The sequence below is a fragment of the Lemur catta genome, chromosome 1 (assembly GCF_020740605.2).
Source record: "Lemur catta isolate mLemCat1 chromosome 1, mLemCat1.pri, whole genome shotgun sequence".
Taxonomy (NCBI): Eukaryota; Metazoa; Chordata; class Mammalia; order Primates; family Lemuridae; genus Lemur; species Lemur catta.
The window spans coordinates 110,127,918-110,145,488 of NC_059128.1; the positions used below are offsets into that span (position 1 = coordinate 110,127,918).

A 17,571-nucleotide genomic window follows, 5' to 3' on the forward strand; every position below is an offset into this window, starting at 1 on the left:
GTGCATGCCTGTGGTCCCAGCTACTCGGGAGGGTGAGGGAGGATTGCTTGAGCCCAGGAGTTTGAGGTCACTGTGAGCTACGCTGACGCCATGCCACTCTAGCCCGGGCAACAGAGTGAGACTCTGTCTCAAAAAACAAACAAACAAAAAATATATAATAGGACCGGGCACAATGTCTCATGCCTATAATCCCAGCACTTTGGGAGGCTGAGGTGGGAGGATCGCTTGGCCAGGAGTTCAGGACCAGTCTGGGCAACGTAGCAAGACCCCATCTCTATAAAAAATAAAAAAAATTAGCCAAGTGCGGTGATGCACACCTGTAATCCCAGCTACTACGGAGGCTGAGGCAGGAGGATCGCATGAGCCTAGGAGTTTGAGGTTGCAGTGAGCTATAACTGTGCCACTGCACTCCAGCCTGGACAACAGAATGAGACTCTGTTTCATAAATAAATAAATAAATAAATGGTGGTGATAAAAACTTTCAAGAAAAACAAAGCAGGGTAATCATCATAACCATGACTTTCTCAAGCTCTTACCACATGCTGGGCACTCAAGCAACTCTCTAAATCAGTCCTGGGCTTCCTCCATGGAGGAGATTTTGGTTCGATCCAAATCCTGTGGTTGTCATCATGATCCTACCTGCCCTTTATTGTGTTTGGGGCCCCTTTGACTGGAAATGCCACAACCTTGGGCCTTCTTGAGAAGGGACTCTGGACTTGGAGACGGAAAACTAGAAAGTATCCTTGTTTTGCCACTTGGTAGCGCTGTTACCTTAGGCAACTCACTCAGCCACTGAGCTTGTTCCCTCTTGTGTCACATAGACATCGTTGGTCTCTGTGTTAGGGCTTCCAATAAGGTTAGTATGTTTAAAGCCACTGTAGGCTCTATTAGCACCCAACCACTACCATCACAATGCTTCTGAACAGTCTAAACTTACTGTAATGGGTTTTGTCTCCATACATGCCCATTCATTTCACCACACTTTTCTTCAATCTCAAGCTCTATTTGTGAGACAGTTCTCTGAGCCACAGAAGGTGAAAAACAAAACACCAAAACCAGATGCAGAATAAAACACCTATTTATGTGAAAAACAGCAATACATACCATTTTGCATCTCCATAACACAAAAAGACTTTACCCTGGCTGCCAAGAGGGAGGGCAACTGGGTGTCTGAAGGAAGGAGATTGATTTTATTCTCTCATATTCTTTCGTACATTTGACACTTCATATGGCGTGAAAATATTACCTATTAAAAATCCTAAGTAAAATGTAAATAAAATAGAAGAGCAGTAGGTGCAGCACGCACCTATTTCTGTAATCATATTTTACATCTTACCTTCTTTATAACAGCTATCAGTTTGGGCGCATTTGTTCTACAAAAAGAATTGTGCCAAGTGCTTTATAAAAAGAATAAATCATCACTATTTCGTAGATAGGGAAACGGAGGCTCAGGGAGGTGCATTGTCATTGGTCACACAGGACTCAAACCCAGGCAGGCACTGGATCCTGTACCCTTTTATGTGCTGCACCATTCCTACGTTTTGCAAGGAAGACCCATTATTAAACTGTAAGTCTTGAACTTCTCCTCCCCATTTTCAACAACTCCTTGCTCCTCTTGCTCCAAATCCCTGCAAAGCGGGCATCTGTCAACCTGTCTAGCAACTATGCCCGTCGAGCACCAACCTGACCCTGGAAGAGAGCGAGACTTAGCTTAAGCACAGACTGTATATCGGGGACCTCTCAAGGTGCCTGGGAGGATTCAACGACACTACGCTCGGAAGGAGAAGGAACTCGGCCACTGGTGCCTTTACTTGTGACCCCCGGAGCTGTTTGTGGCCGAGCGCCGTGAGTCGCAGCCCCGGCTCTCCCAGGAGCCCTCTGGTGAGATCTCTTTCTTGCCTGGCTCTCAGTTTATCTATCTGTTAAAGGGGAGAAATGGCTGGAGGATCCCCACCAGGTTGGCGCTACACCAAGTAAGGTCTGCATGACCAAAGAACGGGAGAGCTCGCTGGAGCGAGTCCCAGGCTCGACGGGCAGCAACAAGGAGCTGGGACTCGCCCCTCCTCGAACACACCTCTAGCCTTCTTGACCTCTCACGGGAGACGCGAGCACAGTGCTCACCTCCGCTGGGGGCCGAAGGTCCCAGATCGCGCTCCGGTCCCTAAAAAACACTCACGCGCCAGCCTCTCAGAGTACTTCCGCCTAAGCACTCAAAGCGACAAGCGTAAGATGGCTGTCGCGCATGCGTGCACTCTCCCAGCCGCAGGGAGACCCCGCCCCTCACCTTTGCCCTGCGACACGTGGTAAGGGCGGTTCAAAAACCGCCATTGCCAAACCAGCGCGGCGACCTCATCATGTGATGCAGACCTACCTATACGGCCAAGGGAAGGCGCAAAAGCCCTCGTCACATGGAGCAGAACTCGGAATTCGCTACTGTCACATAATGGAGCTAAGCTCTCCAAAGAGGAGACCGGCGCCACGTGACCAGCCCACGCAACGCCCACGCGCCTGTTCACGTGACCACAATCCACCTCCTTATCTCTGTTCACCCCGCCCTCCCACTCCGGCTGGGCCTGCGTCGAGCCGCAACGCGGCGGCAAGGGGGCGGGGCTCCGGCCGGTCACGTGCCCCCGCACCTCCCCGCGCGCGTCCGCCTGCCCGCTCGCTCGCCCCCGGCCCCGGCTCCTCCTCCTCTTCTCGCCATTGCAGTTGGACTCAGCAGCCCGGCGCGTACCGCGTGGCTTTTGGGGGGAAGACACCCCGGCGGGCTGTGGCAGGAGGGCGGCGGCGGCGGTCGGGGAAGGGGACGCCGACAAGGTAAGCGTCAATGTGGCGGCCGGGCCCGCTCCCGCCTCTGCCCCTCCCCCCGCCCTCCTCCTCAGCTCGGTCTCAGCTGAGGGGTCGCGGTGACGAGGCTGAAGGCGCCCCGCGCCCTCCGCCTCCGCCCGGTCCTCCCGCCCCTGCGCCTGCTTCATTGCTGTCTCGCCGGCCTCGCTCCCGCCCTCAGCCGTTACTCTCCCCCATTGTGCCGAGGAAACAAAATGGCGGCGGCGAGGGCCCAGTGCGCGCGCATCCGCTCCCCCCTTCGCGGCCCCTCGGCCCGCTGCGGCGCCACGCGCGGGGGGTGAGCGCGCACCGGGCCCCCGGCCGCCGCCTCCGCCGGGCCCGGCTTTGTCTGTTGCGGCGCCAGAGCTACGCGCGCACGTGCCTGGAGCACACACCCCCTCGGGCCCCGAACATCCTGGCGGGGGCTTCCCCCTCCTCTTTGTCTCGGTCCCGGTCCCGCCCCGGGTTCCAGGAGGGTCCCACGTTCCCGAGGCGGGAAACGTCGCCTCCTTTGTCCTCACAGTGCGCGGAGAGGCGGACCCCCTCCTTGGAAACCCTTTACCCACGCGGATTGCAGGGGAAGCCTTTGTGGGTTCGCCAGGTTCCCAAATGTCTGGTCAGCCAGGCCTCCCTCAGAACAGGATTCAAACTTGGGAGGGTTTAAGGTTTCTTTTTCTTTAGTGTTTTCTTTAGGTATTTTCATTGATGTTGAGTGTTTTTCAGATTGCTTAAGATTTGTATCTTTCCCCCAAAGGGATGCGATGTTTGGGTGCACTGTAATATACCAAGATTGCTACCCAAACGTGGGTGCTTAAAATCTCTTTCTATATTTTCTCAAGTAGTTGAGTGACTGGGATTCTTGTTGTCTACTCATGGGGTTCTGCCCCAGTAAATCCTATGCCTGGATGAATTATTTGGGGTGTACAGTGCTCTGCATGCTGTCTCTCAGCTCAGTGTCCAAACGAGGGGAGAGTAAGTGATCTCTTATCAGTATTTACAAAATAAGTTGCCGCGTGATGGATCAGCGAGGAAGCATCGATTTTCGTGTTAAATCTTCCTTTTGTGGGCTTAGGTATTTCAGTCATTCTGAATCTGCCTTTATGGTTGTTGAAGATTCTACTGTTTAAAAAATGAGTGGTGTGATGGCATATCTGGGGTCCACGGGAGAACACGAAGTGCCTTCCAAAGTTAGGATTCAAATTTAGAACTTCAAGCTCTCTTTTCCTCAGGTATTTGGGAATCTCCAAGGATTGCTCACAGTGCTGCCACTATGCTTTGTGTGTGATGCTTTGTGTGTGGTCTCGTGGGATGTAGCTACTGCAGCCGCTCAGACTGTGAATGAAGTGTGGGAACCAGGGCCTCATTCACAGCTGAAAAGAAGGGAGAAAGGCCCCAGGACACTGGGAGGTGTTACTGTCCCTATCCAGTAGTGGTGGGGTCTTTGCCCTAGAGCTGTCTCTTGCCTATGTGGGTAGCTCTTGGTCCCAGGATTTGTGAATGGAATCTGTACAGGCGCTGGTTCTGTCTAGGGTATTCTTTAGGTCAGGTTGGTGGCTGGCCATGACTGCCACGCTTGGTCCTGCCGGCACTGGGCACTGATTTATCAGTCTCCCTATCTTCCTGGAGCTTGGACAGCCTTTTTCTGTAGCTGAGAGGTGCCTAATTGTTTGCGGGGTTTTTTTTTTTTCTCCTGATACAACTTGTCTAATGCCTGCAGGCAAAATTTCCTTTAGCTTCTTTTAGTATTCTTGATAATTTTAGAGGCCCGTATTCCTGAGTGAGAAATCTAAAGCTGTTATTGTTCTCAAGTTCTTACTGTCAAAATACCACATTGACAGCAGCTGCTAATTTTGATCACACAAATACTGTGCTCCCTGGTTAAGGCCTACAGGTAGGGACAGGTGGAGCCATTGATGGGGAAAAAGCCTTCTATAAGACACCTTCTTTGGCTAAACAGTAGACAGCATCTTATGTGTCTTTAGGCTTTAGCAAGATGTGGGGTTAGAAGTGTTCTTACTTTTGAAAAGGGCTTTAGAAATTTTCTTTGGGCTGGAGCGGCTCCCTCTTACCTCTTTCACGCTTCTTCCCAGTTTCTTATGATCACCTTTCATGGCCTCAGAGACGTGATCACTTTCCTCATTTATACCTCTTGGATTTGCCACCCTGCTACATTTTGTCAGCAAGTTAATTGACTTTGTGCAGTTTTGAAAGATGTGTAAATGTTACCATTTAGTGTTAGCATGTCTGGCCCCAGAAATTGTGACCTATTTGAACCTTTGCAGGAAATGGGATTTTCTAGGTTCTGTTTGTTGGAGATGTGTGTGTGTGTGTCTGTGTATATATATATACACAGACACACACACACACATATATGTATATATATATATATTTTTCCCCCTTAGCAGAGTCCTAGGAGAGGAAGATATGATTTGTTTCCACTGGAAGGGTTTGGAGTTATCGGTAGCTAGTGGTTTCACTGGAATCTATACCCAGTGAATGAGTGAAGAGGGTTGGGGCCGTGAAGGATTGAAGGTGGACTTCAGTGTCCTGCTACAGCATTTGACAGTTTTATCTGAAACATGTAGGTGATCTCCTTGCATTATTATATAGGGCAAGTTGGTGCTGAAAAGATAGTGAGAGCAGGATATCCAGGTGTGTGTTAGGGAGCTTCATCAGTGTACTGATTTATTTATTTGTTTATTTTTTTGAGGCAGTCTTGCTCTGTTGCCCCAGGTAAAGTGTAGTGGCGTCATCATAACTCACTGCAGCCTCGAACTCCTGCGCACAAGTGATCCTCCTGCGTAAGCCTCCCAAGTAGCTGGGAACTACAGGTGCACGCCACCACACCTGGCTAATTTTTCTATTTTTTTTTTGTAGAGATGGGGTCTCACTCTTGACTCAGTCTGGTCTCAAACTCCTGGCCTCAAGCTACCCTCCTGCCTTGGCCTCCCAGAGTGCTAGGATTACAGGAGTGAGACAACTTGCCCAGCCTGATTTTGAAAAATTTTTAATGATATTTATGATCTGTTAAATCCCTGTGAGATTTTTTTCCAAGGCAACACTTCACAGGTGATCCTCTTATAAATAGCAATTGGAAATTCGGACGCTTAACATCTGCTATTTTAAGATAAGTGAAAGCCATGTCCAGTTGAAATTTAATTAAAAGTGTAGCTAGTAGTTTTAAAAGGAAAATGTGTTAACTATCTAAGGATCATTTTTTGTGGACCATATATGATCACCAAGGAACATATAGTCACAAAATCAAATGTGTATCGTTTTATTAAAGTGTTTAAATAATTTGCTTCAAATTATTTTTATAAACTTAGGTGATTAGTGAGAGGTGGTTCTACTGGCAATTTGAAGTCCATGATAGTTTTTCTTCAACATGCCAAACAGCTGTCCTTATTTTCATTAAGATTGGGGTTCAAGCTCTCAAGGGTAATTAAGGTCTTATTTGGAGATAAATCAATCTTCCAGGCCACTTGCTTTTAAGGTACTTTCTCTTATGATTGGGAGTGATTTTAAAGAATGAAATGTTGCAGGTTAGGTTTGCTTCTCAGTTGTACATGTAGATTTTTTGCAGGTTAATAATTGCTGTGTGTTCATAATTAAGAGGAAAAAAACCCCCAAATATCACCAGTATTGAAATAAGCAGCCCAGCCCGATGCCTCATAGCTTAATAAATATTTGTCCTGTGGGTGACCTGTGCAGAATCCTTTCAGGAAGGAGTAACGGCTGGCCAGCAACCATGGAGGTCTGTGGGAGCTCACTGGTGACCACTGCTTTGCAGTGTGTGTGCAAACTGACAGAAGAGAAGGGAGGAATTGAATCACTTCTGAAGTTGATTGAGTTTTTTTTTTTTAAACGCAAGGCTTCAACTCTGAAAAACAGTTTTGGCAGTTTCTTACAAAACTAAACTGCCAGCTATCATATGGCCCAGCAATTATATTCTTGAGTGTTTATCCCAAAGAAATGACAATTTATGATTACACAAAAACCTACCTACAAATGTTCATAGCAGCTTTATTGGTTAGAGCCAAGGACTAGAAACAACCTAGATGTCCTTCAGCCAATGAATAGCAAATTAAAATGTGGTACATCCATCCTTGAGAATACTACTTAGCAGTAATAAAGAATCATCTAATGGTGTACATGCATCTTGGATGAAACTTGAGGCCATGTTTCATCCTGCTGAGTGAAACAGACCAGATCTGGAAGGTTACATACTCTGCAATTTCATTTCTAGGGCATTCTGGAAATGACAAAATGGTAGAAATGGTGAATGGATTAGCAGCAGCCGGGGATTAGGGATGAGGGAGGTTCGAAGGTGGATGTGACTCCGCAAGGGCAGCAGGGAGGATCCTTGTGCCTTGGCAGTGCTCTGTGCTCTGTCAGTGTTCTGGTTAGGATTTTGTGCTACAGTTTTGCAAAATGTTACCATTGGGGGAAGCTGGGTAGAGAGAGGATCTGCTATTTTTTATAGCTGCATGTGAAGCTGTAATTATTTCGGAGTAAAAATGTTTCACTTAAAAAAGGTACCCTTTACTACTGTAATAATTCACATGTCTGTTACTATATAACATCGTTTGAGAGAGTTGGTCTTTTTTTTTTTTTAACTAGGAAAACCTGCTGATTGAAGTAAACACATTAAATTTGCACACGAGGTTTTGGGAAGGGTTGCCTCTGTCTCCAGCCAGGTGTGGGAACGTTTCCTAGGTTTGCTCCTCCTGCACCCCTGCCTCCTTTGCTGCCTGAAGAGCATGTTGGAAAGGTTTGCTAATTCCCACGTGGAGTTGTGTTCAACATTTTTCTGTGATACTGTGTACTCTCATAGGCAGATATTAAAGTGTTTCTGTTGGTTCATCCAAGAGCACTAAACCTTTTTTTTTTTTTTTTAAGAGACGAAGTCTCACTATGTTGCCCAGGCTGGTCTTGAACTCCTGGGCTCAAGCGAACCTCCCTCCTTAGCCTCCTGAGTAGCAGCTTAATTAATCTTTTTAATACATTTCATTTGTAGTATTAGTCCTTAAACTTTTCCTACATTGTCACTTACAATCCTTCCTATCTGCAACTGTGAGGCAAGTGAGATTTTCATTTTTGACCCACCTCCGAAAAGGTAAGTGGTTTGCTGGAAGTCCCACAGCTACCAGGCTGGAGAGGCCAGGAACAAACCCTAGCCTCCAGGCTTCTGTCTCTTGGACTAGCTGGTGCTTCACAGTATGAATGGGCCTGGCACATCCTGGGTCTCCAGAAACATTTTGGGGAGCAACCTGTATTTGCCAACTTTTTATTTTATGAAGGAAAATATCTTTTTAATTAGTTATTATATACCATCTCCATTTTTCTTAACAAGAAAGGTGGTTTTAACACCAAAAATACACTTAGAAATAGTATAAATAAAAACAGAAGACTCAGTAAAGATTGAAAATGTTTGTTAAAATCTTTATTCCTAACTTCGACATCTCTGTTTGGGCCTGTAAAAACATTGTTGCAGACTAAACAGAATTGCACTTGACTTTGCCTTTGGGTTGGGGCTTTAAATTTCTAGAGTGGTAGTGATAACCAGATTTTATTTTATTTTACTTTACTATGTATGTATTTATTTCGAGATAGGGTCTCAATCTGCCACCCAGGCTAGAGTGTAGGAGTGTGATCATAGCTCACTACGGCCTTGAATTCCTGGGCTCAAGTGAGCCTTTGGCCTCAGCTTCCTGAGTACCTGGGACTGCAGGCTCTCGCCACCATGCCTGACTAATTTTTGTTACTTTTTGTAGAGACAGAGTCTCACTATTGCCCAGGCTGGTCTCAAACTCCTAGCCTCAGGCAATCCTCCTGCCTTGGCCTCCCAGAGTGCTAGGATTACAGGCACGCATCACCACACACATCCCATAACCAGATTTTAGATTGGTATCACCTGGCTAGGTTGCTGTGTAAAAATTATTTTCGATGTGTTCTTTATCATGTGGCTATGTAAAAGTTTAAGGAGTCACCAAGAGATTAGTATGTGTGTATTGTTTCAATTCGCAGCCCAGGATAGGCAGGCTCCAGAGGTCATGAAACCAGGAGCTGGGTTGAGTCTGTATAAAGTGCACAGCCTAATTGGGTCGCTAAGATAAACATCCACTTCAGGACCATTCCTCAGAGTCGATCAGGAGGGCTGCAAGATTTTATGAAATACCCTGGAAGAGAGGTGGGGCCATACCTTTTAGGGTGTTGCCACTATGTCTGTTAATTCCACCAATGTTTGTTGATCCATGCATGCTAAACTTGGGCATGTTTCTTTTCCAACAGCAAGTGCCATTAACCCTCATACTGTAATTAGTAAGAAGTCAGAAAGATGGCCATTGCACCACAAGCATAATGTTTTGTGGTTAAGGTTCTATGAGTGTGCCTGCTGTGGGTGGGCTGGTTTCAGGAACAAAAGAAAGAAACCTGATCCCTGCGTGTTAGAACATCCCAAACCACACAGAGGTCATTTAAAATCCTGATACTTTACTTACCACTTGTTCCTGCATTGGGTTTCTTTTCAGAGAAACAAGTTTTGCTGGTGCCCAGGTTTGAATCATAACGGGGCTGCAGGAGCAGCTTTGTTCAGCATTACAGCTTTCTTTTAAAGTTAGATTGGTAGGGGCAGTGGAGTGTTGAGTGTGGGTGGGTGCTGTAGGCTTCTCGCCAGCAGTGTTCCTCACTGAAAATCCTTTCAGAAAGGTTTCTGCTCACTCTGAAAACGCCTGCATCAGTCAGTGAGATGAATTCTCTGAGGCTTGGTTGGATGACAGATCTGGGCTCACATAGACAAATGAGGTCAGTTTTCTTGCTCTCCAAAGGAGTGATAATTCCAGTTTTTAAACATTTGTTTTAGTCAAGATAATTAGTACTCTTACTTGCTTTGTCCACTTGAATCAGGAGGCATTGCCATTGTGCCTGGTCTAAGGAAGAGGGCCCAAGGATGAGTGGACACCACCACACAGGCCAAGTGTGGTGGTCAGAGCCAGGCAGGTTCCAGCGAGGTCCTTCAGGGATCCCTTTGTGGGCCTGCCTCTCAGAGCAGAGGAAGACGAAGTGAGCACGCCCACTGTAGCAAAAGGATGCCTACGTTTCTCGTTTTTACCAGTGAAGACGGCAGATGGACCACCTACATGGAGGACATTTATGTGAAGACAGGTGTATTGGGGGTGTGTGCATGTCCTGGAGGCATTTTTGACATGGTGATTTTTAGAGGCAGAATCTCGCTCTGTCACCCAGGCAGGAGTATGGTGACAAGATCATAGCTCACTGCAACCTCGAACTCCTGGGCTCAAGTGATCCCTTGCCTCAGCCTCCTGAGTAGCTGGGACTACAGGTGTGAGCTCCTGTGTGTGGCTAGGGGTGATATTTTTTAAAATTTATTTTAATTTTTATCTTTTAAATTGATAAAAATGATTTATATTTAGGTGTACAACATGTTTTGATATGTGTGCATTGTGGAATGACTAAATCCAGCCACGTGGCCGCCTTTTCTGTGTGCATTTCCTTGGTATAACTTTGCCCATCCTTCCATTTTTAACTTTTGAGAATCTTTGTTTTAGATGTGTCTCTTGCATACAACATATTGTTGGTTTTATTTCTGATAGCTTCTAAAAGTTTTTTCCCCTTAATAGGTGATTAAAATCCATTTACATTTATTGGTATGACATTTGGTCTCAGTTCTGCTGTATTATTTTATGCTTTGTTTAGTGTGTTTATATTCCACATTGTGTCGAATCTGTTACTGAAAACTCGGCACTTGTCCACAAGGCTGAATCAGAAGAATGAGGCCGAATGTTTTGGGGAGGAGGAAAGACATTTACTTTGCTGGCAAAGGGGAAAAAGGGCAGACTTTCTCCTAGGGGCGATATTTTGACCCAGTGATATCTTGTTGCCTGGAGGTTGAAGGGTGGTTTTCTACTTCTGACCCCCTCTAATCTGTCAGTTGGTGTTTTTATTAGAAATTCTCAGCATTCACTGGGGCGAGCTTCAGTCCTTTAACAATTTTCAGAGTGTGAAGTTGGGATATAAACATTTCTGATGTGGCAAATCAGGTTTTTTTTTTTTTTGGAAGTATCTATAGACTTATGAATTTGTGTAAATTTAACGTGCTGCATCAGTTTTAGTTATATTTTTGTAACATCTTATGAAAGTATTCAAACATTCAAAAAAGGTGCCACAATTTTACAGTGAATACCTATCTGTAAAACACAGCCTAAGAGAGTGTCGTTGACGTTTGACTATACTTGTGTTTCATACATTTCTCCATCTGCCTCTTGTTCTGTTCCATTCTTCTGTCACTTTATTTATTTATTTATTTATTGGCATTTTTTTTATTTCAGCATATTATGGGGGTACAAAAGTTTCCGGTACGTATATTGCCCTTGCCCCCCCCCCCCCCCGAATCAGCTTCAATCATGTCCATTCCCTAGACAGTGCGCATTGCACTCATTATGTATTGTCACTTTATGACGCATTTCAAACTAAGTAGCACAAAGTTGCTGCAGTATTCCCTGTATATAATAAGTAGACTTATGTATTTATAGTTTTTTTTTCTTTTGAAACAATGTACAGATCTTGAGTATATTTTTCAGTGAGTTGTTTGTTTGTTTGTTTGTTTGTTTTTGAGAGAGGGTCTCAGTCTGTTGCCCTGAGTAGAGTACAGGCTTCATTATAGCTCACTGCAACTTCAAACTCTTGAGCTCGAGTGATCCTCCTGCCTCAGTAGCTAGGACTACAGGCACAGGCCACCATGCCTGGCTAATTTTTTGTATTTTTGGCAGAGATGGGGTCTTGCTCTTGCTCAGGCTGTTCTCGAATTCCTGACCTCAAGTGATCCTCCCCCCTGGCCTCCCTGAGTGCTAGGATTACAGGTGTGAGCCACCATGCCTGTTCAGTAAGTTTGTTTTTTTTTTTTTTTTTTTGAGACAGAGTCTCAGTCTGTTGCCTGGGCTAGAGTGCCATGGCGTCAGCCTAGCTCACAGCAACTTCAAGCTCCTGGACTGAAGCAATCCTACTGCCTCAGCCTCCCAAGTAGCTGGGACTACAGGCATGTGCCACCAGGCCGGCTAATTTTTTCTATATATTTTTAGTTGTGTGGTTAATTTCTATTTTTTTTTAGTAGAGGCGGGGTTTTGCTCTTGCTCAGGCTGGTCTCGAACTCCTGACCTCAAGTGATCCTCCTGCCTTGGCCTCCCAGGGTGCTAAGATTATAGGCATGAGGCACCGCACCCGGCCTGTTCAGTAAGTTTTGACCAGTGCATGCACCCAAACCTTACTAAGAGGTACACTGTGACCATCACCCCAGAAAGCTCCCATGGGCCCTTTCTCACATGATCTCTGCTACCATCCCCCAAAGGCAATCACTGCTGGCATTTTTTTTTCCAGTTTTGATTAGTTTTGCCTGTTCTAGAACTTTATATAGGTGGAAGCATTATTTTTTTGGTTGTCCCAAAGGTAGCCAGTGGGAGCCCACACAAGTGAGTTCTCATGTCCTCTGGACAAGCTGGTGTCAGTCTCTAGCCCTTCTTTGCTTTCTTATGCTACAGTAGGACCCTGGCACACCTGGTATCTATCTGTCTGTCTTTCTTTTTTTTGGAGACAGAGTCTCGCTCTGTTGCCCGGGCTAGAGTGCCGTGGCGTCAACTTAGCTCACAGCAACCTCAAATTCCTGGGCTTAAGCAATCCTTCTGACTCAGCTTCCCAAGTAGCTGGGACTACAGGCATACACCACCATGCCCGGCTAATTTTTTCTATATATTTTTAGTTGTCCAGATAAGTTCTTCCTATTTTTAGTAGAGACGGGGTCTCACTCTTGTTCAGGCTGGTCTTGAACTCCTGACTTTGAGCGATCCTCCCGCCTCGGCCTCCCAGAGTGCTAGGGTTACACTGGTGTATTTCTTGTCATAAGCGAGGAATAAACCACTTCTCCAAGGAGCTCCTTCCTTCCCCCTCCCCCCATATAAAAAGGGGTTTACTTAGATGTTAGAATCATGTAGTGACTGAACAGACATAAACCGTCCTGGGCTTCAGCTCCTTTTTAACAGGTTTTAGGCAATATCTATCTTAGAAAACCCTTAATGAAAAGGTCTTAGCCACCTGGAACCTTGGTTTAGTGTCCCTACGTTTGATGTTTGTAGTGGATGCCAAATTTGAGAGGTGGTAAGTGTAGACTGAGGTGTGGGCTCCTGACACCATGTTGGACTTGCAGGGAAGGAAGAGTTTTTCTCCTTCAGGGTGTATTAAATGGTTAGCTCTGGGGGAGCTGGAGACTTGGCTGAGTTGTGTATCGTTGTACCAGCATCGTGCCCAGCACCTGGCACGGGAGAGGTACATGCTAAATACTTGTTGAATAAATAAATAGGATTTTAAACATCAGCCCACATGATCAGATTGGTGAGATTCCAGCACAGACATGGCCAGCAGTGGTGGCTGTGTGACACAGGATGCATGAGGACAGTCAGCTATAGCTGACTCCTCACCATTTAGCTCCAGAGCTATTTCATGTCCCAGAAAACAGGCTGTGATTGGTTTTTTTTTTCAGCTTTGGTTTAATTTTTACGTTACTTGCCATGGCTGTACTTTTGTAAAAGTGCTTAAGTTTACTACGGATTTAAGAAAAAAATTTAGAACTTTTCAGACATGTACAAATGAATCCATCACCAGCTTCAACCGCTGTCGCGCTTCCCGGAGCATTTTAGAGCAAATACCAGGAATATCATTTCAGCTATAAGTTTGTCTTAAATACGTATGGAACAGATTAAGATATTCTTTTCAAACACAACCACAGTATCATTCTCTTCACTGAGTGAATGATAGTTTCTTCCCTTCTCTCATAAGGCTGCGCTTTGGCATGTGGATGACTCACTCAGCCTGTACAGCAGCCTGGGGGTGTGTGTCCTGTCGGCAGTAGAAGCTGCTACCATTTTTGAGCATCTGTGGGATTTGTGCTCATTTAATTTTCACAGTCTCCCTGCAGAAGGTATAAGGGCCACTTCCATTTTGCAGGTATAAGTAGGAAGCTCCATAGAGACTTTTCAAGGCCACGTGGCTAGTGGCTGCGTAGGCAGTGTTTCAGGCCTAGGTCTGTATAGAAGCTTCCACTTGGGATTGGTCATCCACCCCTCCGATCCCGTGCCCCTTCACGTCCCTCTGTCATCCCCACCCCCATCACGGGGCCTTTGACTGTGCCATGTCTTATTGCCTGGCTCTGCAAGGGCATCACCTACCATTCAACCCTGGGATTTTAAAGTTTAACTTTGGAACCTTTAAATTTCCAGTTGGAATTGCTAAGTAGTCCTGAAGCATTGTGGGAAATTCTTGTTTTGCCCAATCCTATCAGTTTATCCTCGAAGCTTGTACCTTTTCAGGCTTGAGCCTGCTGTGCTGGCTGGTGACTAGTTTAGATGGAAGGGTAGATTCATCTGTTGCATATTACGCTGATGGGAGTTTTTATGTTGTTTACTCATTTAGAAGATTTCAGTATGGACCAGACTGTTGGCACTGAGTGGGAATTGAGTAGGTTGTAGTCGGCATGTTATTTAGAGATCAAAATGGTAATTACAGCTCCGTTTGTCCTGAAGCCTTCTGTTGTGCACTTTAGTTGTCTCTGCCTCTACAAAGCTGGACCCAGTGTGGTTGTCGTTGTCTGCCTGACATTTCAGATACTCACTCTGCAGGAGGTTCTCGCCTTCCTGTGTTCCAGAGGCTTTTGGGTCCTCCCTTGTGCCTGACTCCCGTCTCCATTACCCCTGAGGACTGGAGCTCCTTCTCTCGTTTCCTTCCCCGCACACCAAGATTTTGATGAACGTTATCTACCTGTAGCTTTTTTTGGAGGCTTGTTAATGTTTTTATGTTTTATATTTATAAAAATTGGAACACAAATGTCAAGAAACAATGAAGGAAGAAAGGTAAAAAAAAAAAAAGACCATCTGAAGTAGTGGGGGTCTGATGGCAGACCTGGCTTCTAGAAACCAGCTGTTTTCATTTTAAGGGCATTTTATAATTAGCAGTTTGATGCCTTGGCCTAGCAGTGGTTACTTGGAAATAAAGATGTGTCCTGCTGTGTTAACAGGCGCTTTCATGAGGCAGCTGCGCATCGTTCTTGCTGCTGAAATTAGTCCATCTCTGAATTATTTGGAACTAAAAAGATTTTCTGATCTTATAGATAGTTGAAGTATTGATAACACCAAGGAAATCTGTCACAGTTTGAAAAGATAAAGTTTGATTTCCAGACACTACAGAAAAAGGAGTAAAAATGGTAAGTTTTTTTTTTAATCACCAGATACTGTTCTTCATTCATGTATAAAGATGTTTGTAGCATTTCCCCCGAAGCGTTGGATTCTGTTACCATTTTCATTAGACTTTCTGAGTTACAAAGTAATAGAATATGTGTGGTATCAGCACAATCCGGATTGTGTGGAAACATACAAAATAAGTGCCCCATTGCTCCCTGTGCCCAGCGAATAGCAGTTAAGCTGGCTTGTCCTTGTCAGTCCTTCAGTTGTGTTTGTACAGTCTTATTTTTATGCAAAACATAAAGCATAATTGTGAGTTACTACAGCTTACAAGCTCAGCGCTGGGCTGCCTCTCTCTTTACATCATTTTTAACTTAGTTTTCACACTTCCAGCGTCCGATGCGAATTTTTGTGAATGACGATCGCCACGTGATGGCAAAGCATTCTTCCGTTTATCCAACGCAAGAGGAACTGGAGGCAGTCCAGAACATGGTGTCGCACACTGAGCGGGCGCTCAAAGCTGTGTCCGACTGGATAGACGAGCAGGAAAAAGGCAGTGGCGAGCACGCCGAGTCTGACAGCATGGACGTGCCCCCGGAGGATGAGAGCAAAGAAGGGGCTGGGTAAGTGTGAGGTTTTGCGATGGTAGTTTCTGTCTAGGGAGGCTAGCCAGTGCCAGGGTCAGCATCTCTCTAAGAAACTCCAGCCTCTCACGGGCCTCTGGGTTCTGGCCAGAACGAATTCCTCTCTGAGCCATGCTGTGGTCTGTCCCTCAGGGAACAGAAGACTGAGCACATGACGAGAACCCTGCGGGGCGTGATGCGGGTGGGCCTCGTGGCAAAGGGTCTTCTGCTCAAGGGGGACTTGGATCTGGAGCTGGTACTGCTGTGTAAGGAGAAGCCCACGACTGCCCTCTTGGACAAGGTGGCTGACAACCTAGCCATCCAGCTCGCTGTAAGTGTGACCGCTGCCGATGGTGGGGTGGGGGTCTGGTGGGGGTGGGATGTGCTTGTCAAGGACATGGGGCAGAGGACGAGATGCCCGATTTGTGCCGTGCACTAGGAAATACACACCAAACTCCCACTTGCACTCGTGTGCTCATACCTTCTTGTAGGTAACAGGCAGGATACCGCAGAGCTGCTGAGGTTCTGTGGAAAGTGGCTGACACACTATGGTGGCACCCAATGCTCTGCCAACCAGTAGGGACCCAGTGCCTACTGTGCACCAGGGTGCAGGAGGCCAAGGTCATCATTGGGTGTGAACTTTATATCCAAACTGTGTTGGATGGATGATTAGATAGATAATACAGTCATTAACTTTTTCTCCCTGATCAGACCTGGATAAAAACAAAATCTGTTTTTAGTAACCCATTATGTCTGGATGTTGTGGCTCACACCTATAATCCTGGCATTTTGGGAGGCTGAGGTGGGAGGATTGGTTGAGCCCAGGAGTTCGAGGCCTCAGTGAGCTATGATGACACCACTGTACTCTAGCCTGGATGACATACCAAGGCCATATCTTTTAGAAGAATAAATAAAAACCCACTTATTTGTTTCGTAACAAAAGGAATGCATAAATAGTGGCTTCTGACATTTATTGAACGTTTACTATGCCAGCCAGCCCCTAGGCCAGACAGGCTCTTTACCTGTGTTATGTCTTACTTACCTAAGTAGTACCTAGGTGTGATTGAGGTGCAGGGCAGCTGGGTGATCGACCCTGGGACCCCCAGCTCTGGGGCATTGAGAGATGTCAACCTCTGCTAGGTGCTGCCTCCTCAGGATGCAGTCACCTGGATTTAACTACAGGATAAACAAAAGAAGAAAGTAAGATGACCCTTGAATCACATTCCTTAGAAAGAAAAACCTGATTCACTTTCATATGTAAGCAGGGATTTGGTCGTGTGTGACTGACAATTTTGAGGTTCAGGACAAAGATCAGAAAGTGGAGCTAATGTACGTTAGCTACTGACAAGGAGCTATTTAAGGTGAAGCCCTAAAATTTTCTTTTTACCAATAATTATTAAATTAATTTATCCTTATCTATAACAAGTATATTAAATGAAGCAAATTGTTGTAAATGTTTCTAAAGGAAAAACAACTTGTGTAAAGAATCATTCCTTAAAAATAAAAAGAATGGGGCCAGGCGCAATGGCTCACACCTGTAATCCTAGCACTCTGGGAGGCCGAGGCGGGTGGATCACTCGAGGTCAGGAGTTGGAGACCAGCCTGAGCAAGAGTGAGACCCCGTCTCTACTAAAAATAGAAAGAAATTATCTGGCCAACTAAGATATATATAGAAAAAATTAGCCGAGCATGGTGGTGCATGCCTGTAGTCCCAGCTTCTTGGGAAGCTGAGGCAGTAGGATCGCTTAAGCCCAGGAGTTTGAGGTTGCTGTGAGCTAGGCTGATGCCACAGCACTCACTCTAGCCCGGGCAACACAGCGAGACTCTCTCTCAAAAAAAAAAAAAAAAAGATAAAAAGAATGCGCGTACAATTTTCCATT

General features: G+C 45.8%; 1 protein-coding gene across 5 annotated transcripts in view; it reads left to right on the forward strand.

Annotated features, from left to right (window-relative positions):
• The first annotated feature begins 2,626 nt into the window (after positions 1–2,626).
• Positions 2,627–17,571, forward strand: part of ILF3 (interleukin enhancer binding factor 3) — a 28,336-nt gene continuing 13,391 nt past the window's right edge. For 2 of the 5 annotated variants that reach the window (XM_045545877.1, XM_045545885.1), the window contains exons 1-4: positions 2,628–2,817; positions 14,999–15,091; positions 15,462–15,691; positions 15,845–16,022. In XM_045545877.1, coding sequence (XP_045401833.1) covers positions 15,089–15,091; positions 15,462–15,691; positions 15,845–16,022 — 411 coding nt within the window. In that variant the 5' untranslated portion in view covers positions 2,628–2,817; positions 14,999–15,088. Of the gene's footprint in view, positions 2,818–14,998; positions 15,092–15,461; positions 15,692–15,844; positions 16,023–17,571 lie in introns of all 5 variants that reach the window. The other 3 variants (XM_045545859.1, XM_045545867.1, XM_045545894.1) reach the window with 2 other exon arrangements.